Source organism: Megalobrama amblycephala, linkage group LG16 (genome assembly GCF_018812025.1).
Source record: "Megalobrama amblycephala isolate DHTTF-2021 linkage group LG16, ASM1881202v1, whole genome shotgun sequence".
Classification (NCBI taxonomy): Eukaryota; Metazoa; Chordata; class Actinopteri; order Cypriniformes; family Xenocyprididae; genus Megalobrama; species Megalobrama amblycephala.
The window spans coordinates 33,752,927-33,767,380 of NC_063059.1; the positions used below are offsets into that span (position 1 = coordinate 33,752,927).

Genomic DNA, 14,454 nt, shown 5'->3' on the forward strand with positions numbered 1-14,454 from the left:
TTTTTGATGTGCATCAAGGAATTTATTCAGTTAAAAATGCAAAACTTTTTACCAAATAATACGTTTATCCACCTTAATCAAGCTTTTTTTTTTGCTTTTTTTTTTAAATGCACATTTATTTGCATTTGTCTTATTATGTGATAGTCTGGGTTAGTTTAATGTAAGTCAGTGGGATTTGTTTGATTTTCATTTTATCATCTGCAAGACAAAAATCAAAAAGTGTGATCACTTAGAAAGCCATGCTTTCCTCAACAACCTGCACGATTTAACGCATAATTTATGCAGCACAAACAGTGTGGTCTACAGCACGACGGTCTGGGCTACGGTTCACACATAGTTCAGTGTGGTTTGTAAATTGTATGAAAGCAGTGTTTTAAAATATCTAAATTGAACGGTATCAAGTGAGAAAAGGAAACGACCGCCTGCTCCAGCTGAGATACTTACAACTGTATTTAGCGAATTGTGGGAAGTAACGAGTCCACGCGTCTTATATTAACACACCGACCCATAATTGGCTAATTATAGCGGTTGTTCCACTGGTGTGCAGAGCGCAAATCAAAAGCATCTTTTCACGCCGTCCTCTCTCCGTCTCCTCCTCCTCCAGATCCTAACGCTCTGACGCAGCACGGCCCCGACCACGCGCTCATCGGCGGAGTGGTGGCCGTGGTGGTCTTCATCACCCTGTGCTTCATCATCGTCCTGGGCCGATATCTGGCCAGGCACAAAGGTACGGCTTCCCTCCCCTCCTCTCTCGCCCTATAGTGTGCAAAATGCTTCAACATGTCCACTGTTGTACCTTATGTGTCTATGTGACCTATGTGGGACTGTGTGGACAGGGACATACTTAACCAATGAGGCCAAAGGAGCGGAGGACGCCCCTGACGCAGACACTGCCATCATCAATGCGGAGGGGAACCACGCACATGCAGAGGAAAAGAAAGAGTACTTCATTTAGCACCTCTGTTTTTTTTCTGTTCAGTATTGTCACGGCAACACTGCGAGCCAGCAGAGGAGGCGTTATAGCGCTCCGCTCCCTAACAGCACTAGTCTGGTCTGGCTTTGTCTCTGTTTGCGAACCTCTTTAAGGCCAAATTCGACACGCCACCTGCTGCAAAAGAATGTTGCCTTTTTATAAACCAATCCTAATCGTCCAAAACAATACTTCAAATGAAACTAAAAATCAGTTGAGTTTGTAACTGTAACACCAGGTCCATTTAGGCCAAAAACCCTATCCCACCCCTCCAAAATGCCCCCCCCGTTTGATTTGCCAAGTGCCAAAATATACAGACATGTGCTTGTCATGTTTGTTGCTGTGTTTATTCATTTAATTTCCCAGTGAATACTGATTTCTCAACCACCCTCACTGTGCCTGTTATATACCTTTTTACAGATATTACCAGGGAGCGGCAAGAAATGTGGTTCATCTCAAGTCGGAAAACCTTGGCTTTGCCAATAATTACGCTTTAAGACAAGAATATGTGAGATGTATAATGTAAATATCATGTACTGTCTTTGTGTGTGTGTGCGTGTCTGTTGTTTTCCATTGTGAAAGTGCGTGTTTTTTTGAAGTACCCCCTGTAATAAAGAATATGCCCAAGACACACGGACAATTACGTAACGTACGGACACCCGAAACAAGCCGGCGGATTGAAAATGGCAGGAAGTCAATGAAGCACAAATGAGAATTGGTGTGTAACCATTAGAAGTGAGATTATTTTCTATTTCCATCATACCTGTCTGTATATTCTTGCACTGTTAATATTTCCCCCCAGAGCGTTTATTTCAAACCTGAAAATGTATCAAACGTAAGCACAAAGTCATTGTAAAATGTCATTGGTTTAGACAGTCTCAGGATGAAAAGAAGAGCCTAATTGAATTTGTCTTTTATCGCTCGAGTGAATGAATTTTTGTTCTCGCCTTGTGAATTGATCTAAACAGCCATTTTGAATGGAAGTTTGGCATTGTTTCATTTCGATTCGCTCACCGACCCTTGTTAATATTGCTGTATATTACTTTGCTAAAGTGATTATTGGTGGAACATTGTTAAAGTATAGGATCCCATATATATATATATATATATATATATATATATATATATATATATATATATATATATATATATATATATATATATGAGAAAACAAATGTCAAAATATCTATTTCAAGTGTCCCATACAATTAGTTGATATAAGTAAAGAAAATATCTGTTTGTTAGTTTGTTTTGTCCCAGCCCAGGGAATGTATATAATGTGTATACTTGAGCATTTGGTAAGCTGTTTATTTAATTGAATTCTCTGAAATCTTTACTGCTCTGTTTAATGCTACATGTGCGCGATTCCATTTTAACCTCTCTACACTAAGTATGTCCCGACGGATGCTTGTCATTAATACTAATTTATTGGGTAAATCTGATGGACAAACACAATACATTATTATTAGTGCTTTTTATAAGCTTGTGAACAGATATGTTTTGTTCATGAGAAGGTCAGAACAACAATCACCATTATTGCCTTTGTGTTTGCAACAAAACATACGACCACACATTGAAGCTCTGGAGAAGCATAACCTTCAATGTACGTTTTTATGAAACATGTTTCCAGTGTTCATACTTTATTTCACTCTTTATAACATCAACTAGATCTAAGACATTTTTCTAAGAACTTTTGATTTGCCCTATTGTTTTTTTTTGTTTGTTTTTTTTGTTTTTTTGCTGTATGGGAAAATGTGTGAGGTTGCTTTTACATTAAATATTCAACTTTTTCAAACTATGCCTCTGTAAGAAAAGAAAAAAAAAAACTCAGAGTACTGAGTAAAATATGCACAAACTCAGATTTGTGTTTTCTTCTTCACGCAACACAAGTGAACACAGAACACACATACTCTATCTATAATCTAATACACACATATATATATATATATATACACATATGGGTCATTAAAGTTGTATTTCAAGATTATGTGGTTTTTATAATCAGTTAACACTGCTTTTGTCATTTTTTACAAGATGGACAGTTTGTCACCAAAAAAGTCATTCGGTTTAACTAAAATTTCAGTTTTACCGAATGACACTTTTGGTTATACCGAATGACGATATTTTCAAACAATGTTAACAGGCTGATATCTAGCTAGATAGATTGCCAGCTAGCTAGCAAAAGGACAATCAAACATTTTATGTTTAGTACGTTTTTAAAATATTACAACATTTTCCATGTTTTATAGCCGTTGTACCGAATGACCTGATGTTTCGGGACATGCGCATGATCGAGTGAAAACATGAATTTTTCAAATAGTTAAAAGAGAGTTAGTTACTTTGCTTCACGACCATGTGGTCCTTTGCAGGTGTCTGAATGATGTCACATCCTGTCACATGATATTGACCTGCATGTCTCGACTTTATAGTATGAAAGACATCAATGAAATTCATTTTTCCAGACATTCTTTCTCATAACAAAGCAACAACTTCTACACATAATTTTAATACCATTTTGCACTATGTTGATATATGATGTTATAAAATCATGCCAGAATAAAAAATATATACATTTATTTCATTTTAAGACATTTTAATCCCAAATTAATTGGCTACATTGGCCTTTGGACGGTTAAACCGAATGACCTTCTAACACTTCAAATTCTTTAATATACTTTTATATGTAGCAAAATGTTATTAAAACCTTTTGGATTCAATAAAAGAGATCTAGTTGTACTGTCTTACATACTTTGGATGTCATATCTTTGTTTTTTATTATTATTAAGGCCTTTGGACTTAAAAAATGACCCGTCATGTCATTGACTCATATATAGAGAGAGAGAAAGAGAGAGAAATAAACTTTTTATTTAGATCTATTTATATAAATTACATGCAGTCATATTTTTGCATTATATTTAGCTGGTTAATTTGTGAGTAAATCAGGTCTTTGAGCTGGAATGATGGAATAATCTTTTATATATGCTGAAGTGGGCTTGTATTATGAATTCATGGCTACATGCTGCCACCAAGAGCCAGAAGCTCTCAATGCACGAGTATGCGGTGGTACTTCTTTTCTCAAAGCTTTTATTGTCTCCAACTTTAAGTGGCTTTCCTCTGAAACTTTCAAATCCTGTCCTTCTTCCATCTGTACCACCATGGTGACAGCTTTACATAATCCATAGTGCGAGTTGCCAGAAAAATTACAGGAAAGGATTTGAGGAGATCGAAAAATTTCGTAAGGAGCAATGCAGTGTGTTCAGCCTTAAATCTAGACTGAGGCTTAACAGAATAACCGACACAAAACCATTATATTTCTCTGCGCTCACAAAGATTGTATGCTGTATGTTTAATGCTGGTGGGTCAACTTTAATTGATGGAATTAACCATTAAATCTGAAACAAACATTACAACACAACAACTGAAACTGATCTGTTTTCAAATGGGTTTTTACGTTTTTAAGTTTGGAGTTAATGATCATTCAGGGCTCTGGGCCAATTAAAAAATGAAGCTAAATCCCAACTGTAGTTTTTGATTATATTTAGTAATAGTATTACTACCACCGCCACTACTAATTTCATCATAATCATTGTAATTCTAAAAAAAATTATAATAATGGTCAACTTACTTATTTTGTCAAGGACTGAGTCTTCATTTACTAGCTACAGTAGTTGTTGCTATGAGGATTTCATTTAAAGGTTCAATAACCAAAATTTACTATATTCTTTAGGAGTGGTTTTGTATGTTAGTTTCAAACATCTAGTTCAAAGATTCCAATCATTTTTATTAGTTGTATTAAGCTAGAACCTGCCATCTGCGCAACATCCCAAGAGACTTAATTATTAGGATTGATATTCTCCCAGTGCAGTTAACATGGAATATTTTTTGGCCTGTTCTCAATTTGCTTATCAGCTATAGTTTGAGATTTCAAAACAGTGGGAGGCCAGAAATCTCCAAGTGGGTGGATCTTTGTGAAATAGGGAGGACTTCTATTTTGTGCCTCTATCCAACGAGGGAGGGACAACCTGTCACTCACATGAGATCCACCAATAGCAAACCACAATCATCAAATCCACTCCCAATGGACAAAATCAATTTTTTCTTGTTCAAGAAGCTGTTTCCCTCGCATATACATCACAATAGAGAAGAAAAAACGATTGCAATTTCAGTTTCATGCCGACTTTAAGACAAACCAATTCACTAGAATGAATCAGACATACCAGTGCTTATATTACAAGGGAGCTGACAATGTGGTTGTTTACCTCCACTCGCTCGGCAGCAAAGTAATAAAAATGTGACATCAAAAACGGCGATTGTTGCACTTCACTGCTAATCATTCAGCATGGTGTAGAAATAGTTGTTGTGACTCTCGAGAGCCAAGTGAATCCATTACAGGCAGGAAACAAAATGATTGCATTCTATGTGTTTGTAAAAACACACTTTAGGGCTTTACACACTTGAAATAGTTAACCCTGGATCATTTTAAACCCCGGGTAAATGGAATCCTTGGTTATCTTACTTCACGTTTCACACTGCTCTTAATTTACCCCAAGTTAACGATTAATCTTGGGTATTCATAAGCTGACGTTTCACATTCCTACATTCCTAAATCCTCGTATTGCCGACTGTACTATCGAGTTTGTACTGAATGGACATTTCGGACTACAAAGGTAAAAATGAAAAGGTCTCTTCTTCACACAAACTGTCCTGGTTTCAGCCAGCATTTGACAATTTTCCTCTCAAACACAATTTACTGTTTAAATACAATGTGCAGTGTCTCAGTGACTGACTAAAGCATGTGAATATGACCCTGACAGCAACATAGTGTTGGGCCAGATCCGGCCCACATCTGGTCCGCGTGTAATCCACATGTACCAGATGTGGGCCGGATCTGGGCCACACTATGTTGCTGTCTGGGGAGGCACGCAATTGGTTATCTGTTGCTAAGCATCTAGTTGTAACATTCTTACACAGCATCTGCACAATTTTGGCACCGCAATACGGGGTTAACACAGCAAAAGCGGTGCTAACCCGGGTAAAAAGCAGTGCTAACCCCACTTCAAAATTACAAGTGTGAAACATTCCTTTACCCGGGGTTAAAAGCAGTGTTTAGAACAATAACCCACACTGTAAAAAAAATCCCAGTAAAATTTACGGTAAAAAAACGGCAGCTGTGGTTGCCAGAACTTTACTGTAAAAAATACAGTAGCAACGTAAAAAAAAATCTGTTAAATTTACGGTAAAATAATGTATTTCATTAACTGATATAATGTTAATTTACCAACCTAATGAAGTACTAATATCTGTTTTGTACCTTTATAATACACTGACAGTCACCAAACATAGTGGTGATAAGAGTCACATGATGAATCAAAGTTCATCACAAGCAGCTTTTCCACAAGCTGAGAAGCACAATACTAATATATAGAAGGTGCACACAGTGTCATTCACACACACACTAAACACCATCATGGTAACATGCATGAAATTTTAAAAATGTAATAAACATTAATTTAACAACATTAGATGTAACATAAAACCCTAATGTACATAAGTGATTAGAAAAAAATGAGAAAAACTAAGAAGAAACAGAGTTATTTCAACGAAAATATATCAAATGTGAAGTGTCACGCAGGGAATTGTGGGAATGTCAATTTACGGTTTTTCACTGTAAATTTTACAATGAATTGTTATTTTTCACTTCCAAAAACTATGAATTTAACGGTATTTTACCGTAAAATTACATTAAATGTACCGTTAGATCTATTACAGTTATTCACCGTATATAATACGGAAACTTTCTGTAAACCAATTGACAGTTTTTCACCGCAGCATTTTTACAGTCTTTTACTGTTAAAATCACGGTCATTTTTTACAGTGCAGGGTTAAGTGCAATGTGAAAAGCCCTATCACAAACTATACACTGATGAGCCAAAACATTACGACCACTCATAGTTGAAGCAAATTTGATCATCTCCTAACAAAGCCACGTCAAGTCAGATTAGATGGTAAGCGAACAGTCATTTCTTGTAGAAAACATGTTGGATGCATGAGAAATGGGCAGGAGTAAAAGAGCACATTTTTAGAGAAGGTGCTCACTGCAGAGCAAATAGGTGGAGCTTACGTCCAGCGAGAAGGAGAGAGATGTACAACCACACCCTAATCCTACTCTAATCCTACCTACAACTCTATCTCTCCACCCCACTAGACGTCCAAAGAGGAGGAGCTGGCCATCATAGACTCTGTGGTGAGTACCACTTGAATTTTTATGGGTCATAGCATCTCTGAAATGGCAAGCCTTGTGGGTTGCTCCCAACCAGCAGTGGTGAGAACTTACCAACAATGGTCACCAACAAACCAATGACAGGGCGTTGGGCGCCCAAGGCTTCTTGATGTGCAAGGGCAATGAAAGCTGGACCAAACTGACAGAAGGCCTTCTGTTGCACAAGTCACACTAAATTTTAATGATGACTATGGGAGGAATGTGTCACAACATACAGTGTAATCGCACCCTGATGCATGTAGGGCCGGTCAGAGTGCCTATGATGAACCTAGTCTACAGCCGAAAGCCCCTACAATGGTTACATGAGTGTCGGAAGTGACCTTAGAGCAATGGAAGAAGGTCGCCTGGTCCGATGAGTCCCGTTTTCTTTTACATCACGTAGACGGCTGTGTTCCTGGGGAAGTGATGGCAGCAGGATGCACTGTGGGACGAAGATAAGCCAGTAGGGGGAGTGTGATGCTCTGAACAATGATCTGCTGGGAAACCCTGGGTCTGGCCATTCATTTGGACAAAAATTTGGCATATGCCACCTACCTAAACATTGCACCAGGTGCACCTCTTCATGACAATAGTGTTCCCTGGAGGAAGTAGCCTCTTTCAGCAGGATAATGCACCCTGCCACACTGCACACATTGTTCAGGAATAGTTTGAGGAACATGATGAAGAGTTAAAGGTGTTCCCCTGGCCTCCAAATTCCCCAGATCTCAATCCAATTGAGCATCTGTGAGATGTGCTGGACCAACAAGTTCGATTCACTGCGGCTCCACCTCACAACCTTGAAGGACTTGAAGGATCTGCTGCTAACGTATTGGTGCCAGATACCACAGGACACATACAGGGGTCTTCTAGAGTCCATACCTTGGTAGGTCTGCAGTGGTTTGGCAGCACAAGAAGAAACAGCATGCTAAGCTGGTGGTCATAATGTTTTTGCTCATTGGTGTAACATGTATTTTGTGGTTATTGATGTTGTTTTATTTACACACATTATCATATTCTGGCAGCTTTAATTGGGTGGACCAGTCATCATTGACCCTTTATGCTACTGTTTCAAAGCAACATAATCATTGGATGGAGAGTGATTGACATGATTTTAAACCGAATCCAATAACAGATCGATACAGCAACAGCCTATCAATCAGCATTTCATTTCTCATTGCATTGTATAAATATGCTGATGTGGTTTTGTACGATCATCTATGTTGGCTACACCTCTAGAATATTTCTAAGCACTCACCTCATTTAAGACCTTTGAGAGGAAAACAAAACGAAATAAGTAATTTGGAGATCTTTAGTATGCATGGAGGAGGTAAACAAATGAGATCACCTTGAAAGGACAATTAAGAACGAAGCTAAGAACCTGTCGGGCCACACAGAGTAATTACAACTTAAAAGATAAATGATTGAGTTTTTAATGGTGTTTTGAATCTAGTTAGTTTCAACAAAACAAGGAACGATCAATACACTCACAGAAGACCGCAAACGTACCCAATTGGCAGTGTTTAGATTTAGAACGACGGTCTCTGAAATGGAAATGACAACTGGCATGGCGACCTTGAGCAGACAGATGGACCAACAGAAAATGGGTTTTTCTACTGATTAAAACCAGTGTTCCCTAGACATGGGAGATTATTTAAATTCACTGCAGGAGGGCAAACCAAACACAACTTTATCTTTATAGGGAGCTTTAAAATAATGTCACTAAGACAGAGCTGTTCAAGATAGAGATTTACCTTCCTGCAAAGGACAAAATTGATTTTTAAGGTTTGGCTCTTGTAGCCTACTTTTATTTTACAGCAAGCTAGAGGTTCCAACCCGATTTTATGCGAAAAAACATACTATTTTACGAGGTGGCAAATTCGTATGCATTTCTATGATGTGATTTGTATGAAAACGAAGGCGATGAACAATTTAATTGTACAATTTTTAGCGGGAAAGCATGAAGGTTCACCCCTCAACCTAACTCACTGGGGCGTAAGCAGATCATATGAAAACGTATAATTGAGATAATCCAAATTTAAACGAATTAGCCACCACCCCGCCAAAACCAAGCGTGCCACACAAGTCCTCAAAAGTGAAGCCAAAGCATCTCGATCTCTCCCAGGTGGATGGAAGCAGTAGGTCATAAACCCCACCCTCTCCATGAAATTTAGTGGAGCATGAAAAACTAAACAATCAAATTACACTTCAAGTACTTTTTTTTTTTCCAAAGAGAATTTCTGTCATTTTCATAACTGTTTGTTTCACACCAACATAATGATTTGTTCTGAGTGTGGGCAGGACACTGATATCGCGGCTCCACTTCGTGCTCACTACTGCACAGACTCGGGCTCCAAGTTCACTATGCGCAGACTCAAGATGTCAGCGCCATCAAAGACTATAGAATAACACAAGACGCGTCACTCATTATTGCTGCATCCCAATTCGTATACTATCCGTCCTAAATAGTATTCGAAATTAGAATTAGTGTGTCCCAAATCGTAGTATGTTGAAATGAGTATTCCAAAGATACCTGAATGGGCTACTTTTTCCGGTTAGAATCCGAAGTGCAGATCCGTGCACACTCTAACGGCTAATATTGCCCATAACACATTGCACTGTGGACGAGGATTCGATTAGAACTACAAATACGAATAAAAAGTGTTTAAAAAAACTACAAACATGACAGATGTGCAAGACCGACGGTTAAGCAGAACGGTTAAGATAAAGGGGTTTGAGTGATTAATGAGGAAACTTCTCCGCATGAAAGACCCATGACTGGCAGATCAAAGTGATACATTTCTCTTCGAAACGGTAGGAAGTTAAATTTAATTGCATGTGGAGGATTTTAACTGCAACAAGATGATAGACAGGGCAGTTTAAATGGTTACAGGTTGCATAAGTAAGCGACAGAACGTCTGTTAAAGACGCAATTATGACAAAGTAGTATGTCCCAAAGCTTGCATACTGTTCTGCTACACACTCAAATGTACTTTTTCTCCACAAAAAAAGTACATACTTTTAGGGCATAGTATAAGTAGGCGAATTAGGATGCAGCAGTTGTTTTGAATGGGAGAAAGTGCAATGCGCAATATGCCTTCTAAATAAGAGCCAATCGCTGATTAGTAAAGTCTTTGCAGCGGCCGTTAGAAGCAGTGTTGCCAAGTCTGTAGTTTTCCCATGGAATTGGGCTACTTTTACACTGTTGCCGTTGGTTGTTTTTCATGTCCACAGGTTGAATCGACCCAGAATAATGTGATATTTACCCCCCAGAAAGTGATTTTTACCATGGGACCCCCCTGAAATGCCATTGGGCTAGTTTTGGGCTAGTTTTGAGAAGCAATTGGGCGGGTTTTGTTCTGAAAACCTGGCAACCCTGGTTAGAAGCTCCGGTTCCTATAGAAACAGTCAGAGACGTGCACTTAGGACATATGCATTAGCTTGAAAAAATGCAGTTTTTTGTCATGATTCAAGCGTTTAGAAACAAAATTTATGAGACAGATTTCATTGGTGATTTCAAATATGAAATTTACAAACCCGATTCCAAAAAAGTTGGGACACTGTACAAATTGTGAATGAAATCAGAATGCAATGATGTGGAAGTTTCAAATTTAAATATTTTATTCAGAATACAACATAGATGACATATCAAATGTTTACACTGAGAAAATGTATCATTTTAAGGGAAAAATAAGTTGAGTTTAAATTTCATGGCATCAACTCATCTCAAAAAAGTTGGGACAAGGCCATGTTTACCATTGTGTGGTGTCCCCTCTTCTTTTTATAACAGTCTGCAAATGTCTGGGGACTGAGGAGACAAGTTGCTCAAGTTCAGGAATAGGAATGTTGTCCCATTCTTGTCTAATACAGGCTTCTAGTTTGCTCAACTATCTTAGGTCTTCTTTGTCGCATCTTCCTCTTTATGATGCGCCAAATGTTTTCTATGGGTGAAAGATCTGGACTGCAGGCATTTCAGTACCCGGATCCTTCTCCTACGCAGTCATGATGTTGTAATTGATGCAGTATGTGGTCGGGCATTGTCATGTTGGAAAATGCAAGGTCTTCCCTGAAAGAGACGACGTCTGGATGGGAGCATATGTTGTTCTAGAACTTGGATATACCTTTCAGCATTGATGGTGCCTTTCCAGATGTGTAAGCTGCCCATGCCACACGCACTCATGCAACCATATACCATCAGAGATGCAGGCTTCTGAACTGAGTGCTGATAACAACTTGGGTTGTCCTTGTCCTCTTTAGTCCGGATGACATGGCGTCCCAGTTTTCCAAAAAGAACTTCAAATTTTGATTCGTCTGACCACAGAACAGTTTTCCACTTTGCCACAGTCCATTTTAAATGAGCCTTGGCCCAGAGAAAACGCCTGCGCTTCTGGATCATGTTTAGATATGGCTTCTTTTTTGACCTATAGAGTTTTAGCCGGCAACAGCGAATGGCACGGTGGATTGTGTTCACCGACAATGTTTTCTGGAAGTATTCCTGAGCCCATGTTGTGATTGCCATTACAGTAGTATTCCTGTATGTGATGCAGTGCCGTCTAAGGGCCCGAAGATCACAGGCATCCAGTATGGTTTTCCGGCCTTGACCCTTACGCACAGAGATTGTTCCAGATTCTCTGAATCTTTGGATGATATTATGCACTGTAGATGATGATAACTTCAAACTCTTTGCAATTTTTCTCTGAGAAACTCCTTTCTGATATTGCTCCACTATTTTTCGCCACAGCATTGGGCGAATTGGTGATCCTCTGCCCATCTTGACTTCTGAGAGACACTGCCACTCTGAGAGGCTCTTTTTATACCCAATCATGTTGCCAATTGACCTAATATGTTGCAAATTGGTCCTCCAGCTGTTCCTTATATGTACATTTAACTTTTCCAGCCTCTTATTGCTACCTGTCCCAACTTTTTGTGTATGTGTAGCTCTCATGAAATCCAAAATGAGCCAATATTTGGCATGACATTTCAAAATGTCTCACTTTCAACATTTGATATGTTATCTATATCCTATTGTGAATAAAATATGTTTATGAGATTTGTAAATTATTGCATTCCTTTTTTATTCACAATTTGTACAGTGTCCCAACTTTTTTGGAATCGGGTTTGTAATCAAAAGCTTGGGAAACAGCTTTGGAGAACCATAATGGCACACTGGCATCTTCAGTTACTACAATGGAAGAGAGTGAAGGTGCGTCGTCCATCTTTTTTTACAGTCTGTGGCCAAAACTGTGTCTGTGATGTGGTCTCCAACACATTTTATAACAATCCCCCCATTGCATAGTTCAAGCAATTTGAAAACACAATTGCACAAATCATGCACAATTGTTTTTTAATGCACAGTTTATGCACTTTCCTTCTCCTGTAAATACAAACAATAAAATACAGCCAAAAGCTGACTAACCTGGACTCCAATACCACTTGTTGATGCCAAAAAGCCTTGCCCTGTCAGTGGCAGAGAGAAAGGTAGCAGCATCTCTGGGCGCTGACGGAATACCGGAGACGGATGTATAAGAATGGCCACATTAAATGTATATAATAACGCTTATTGGATGACAGTGTAATTACAGTTTTTTTCAATTGCTAACATACTTTTGTCCAATCTGTAGTCACATTTTCAAAACTCTAAACACATTTAGCAGAACATCCAATCTTTAAATATAGAATAAAACTTATACTTTTGCAACAACAGCAGTACTGGAAAAGTACTTGAAAAAATGTAAAAAAAATAAATAAAAAAAATACTGAAACAATTGATAAGCAGTTTTAATTAGCATATCACTTAAATATTTAGAAATACCAGATTCCAATCCCAGTTGGAGGTATGGTCAGGTGTTGGATTTATTTTCCTTACATGGACACACAGTAAAATAGGACTCTTTGAATCAGATTTGTTCAGTGTGTGTGAAGAACAACACAGAGGAGCAGAGAAAAAATAATATCTGGGTAAGGGAAAGGAATAGATGAAGGAGGAGAGGAGAAGTTGGATCAGAACAAGGGAGAAGAAGAGGTATGGGAGAGGAGGAAGAATGTGTGCTGGACTGTGCTTCTCTGATTTTTCTTGTTCATGTTTTCATTTCAGTAAAATCTTTATACTACAACGATTTTACTACAACAATTCCACTACCACTGTTCCATATTTACAAAATATGTGGTCTGCATTGGGCACTATACCAAGGGGACACCATCCCACCCTATGGGGGCAGCATCAACACCACACACCAACCCCCAGAAAGAGATTTCAACCAAGGGGGACACTGAAGTTCTGCATAGGGGACTCATTTGACCAGTTGCTGCCCTGAGCAATTCTGTTACTTTCTTCTTTTTTCTACTGCACATTCTATAAAATAATGACTCTCTTCTGTTGCCAAGAATGCACACATTCAACACTCAATCAAAAATGTAGAATGGCTTACATGCATTATACTTTTACTGCAGTAAAAGGAAACTGAATTCTAAAAACTATGGATTTCATATTTTCTGCAGGTAGAACTGAAACATGACAAGTAATGCAGTTTTCATAATGCCATCAACTTAGTATTTTGACAGTGATTGCACTTTGATTGACTATATGTTCATATTGGTTAGAAAACTAGTGCTATGTTTTGACAGAATGACTCGAGTTTGAATCAGGTTTGCTGTGTTTTGATAGAGTTAGTATATGTTGAAAAAGGTTTTTAGCGTTTTGAAATGTAGAGTTTGTGTTTATTTAACAAAATATGGTTTTGGGCAGAAAATTAACTATTTGAATAATTGTGTGATGTATGTGTGTTGTTAAGAGTTTAGAAAAAGTATTTTAAGTATTGGTAAACGCTTGTTAGCAATTGAAAAAAACTGTAATACCACGTAGGGCCTCCGTGTGCGCTAATATGAGCGCTATCTATAATACATGCTTATTCTGACCTCTTGTGGTGAATTTACTCAACTGCTGACAACCACTGGACTCCATCACATTGTGAGAAATGTTCCTATTTTTAATTTTTAATGTGTATTTGATAGACTCTTTTAAAACAATCATTTTATGATATCGAAACTGCTTCACTATAGTCTATTGCACACTTATTCAGGAGCTGGTCGTTTTAAACAGTGCTCAGGGGAAAACAGTAACTCATAATTGTGTGGTAACTAGAAAGAACATGGTAAAATCAGTGTGTTTACGAAATTTTACAGTGATCTCACTAAATTATTTGTATCAGTAGAGACTCTTTTTAAAAAC

The 14,454-nt window shown here is 38.2% G+C and overlaps 1 protein-coding gene across 7 annotated transcripts in view; it reads left to right on the forward strand.

Moving 5' to 3' along the window:
- Nucleotides 1-2,954, forward strand: part of cadm2b (cell adhesion molecule 2b) — a 259,203-nt gene extending 256,249 nt beyond the window's left edge. For 4 of the 7 annotated variants that reach the window (XM_048160169.1, XM_048160170.1, XM_048160172.1 and 1 more), the window contains 3 exons: nucleotides 605-727; nucleotides 837-942; nucleotides 1,391-2,954. In XM_048160169.1, coding sequence (XP_048016126.1) covers nucleotides 605-727; nucleotides 837-942; nucleotides 1,391-1,496 — 335 coding nt within the window. In that variant the 3' untranslated portion in view covers nucleotides 1,497-2,954. Of the gene's footprint in view, nucleotides 1-604; nucleotides 728-836; nucleotides 1,157-1,390 lie in introns of those variants that run through there. The other 3 variants (XM_048160173.1, XM_048160171.1, XM_048160174.1) reach the window with 2 other exon arrangements.
- The last annotated feature ends 11,500 nt before the right edge of the window (nucleotides 2,955-14,454 follow it).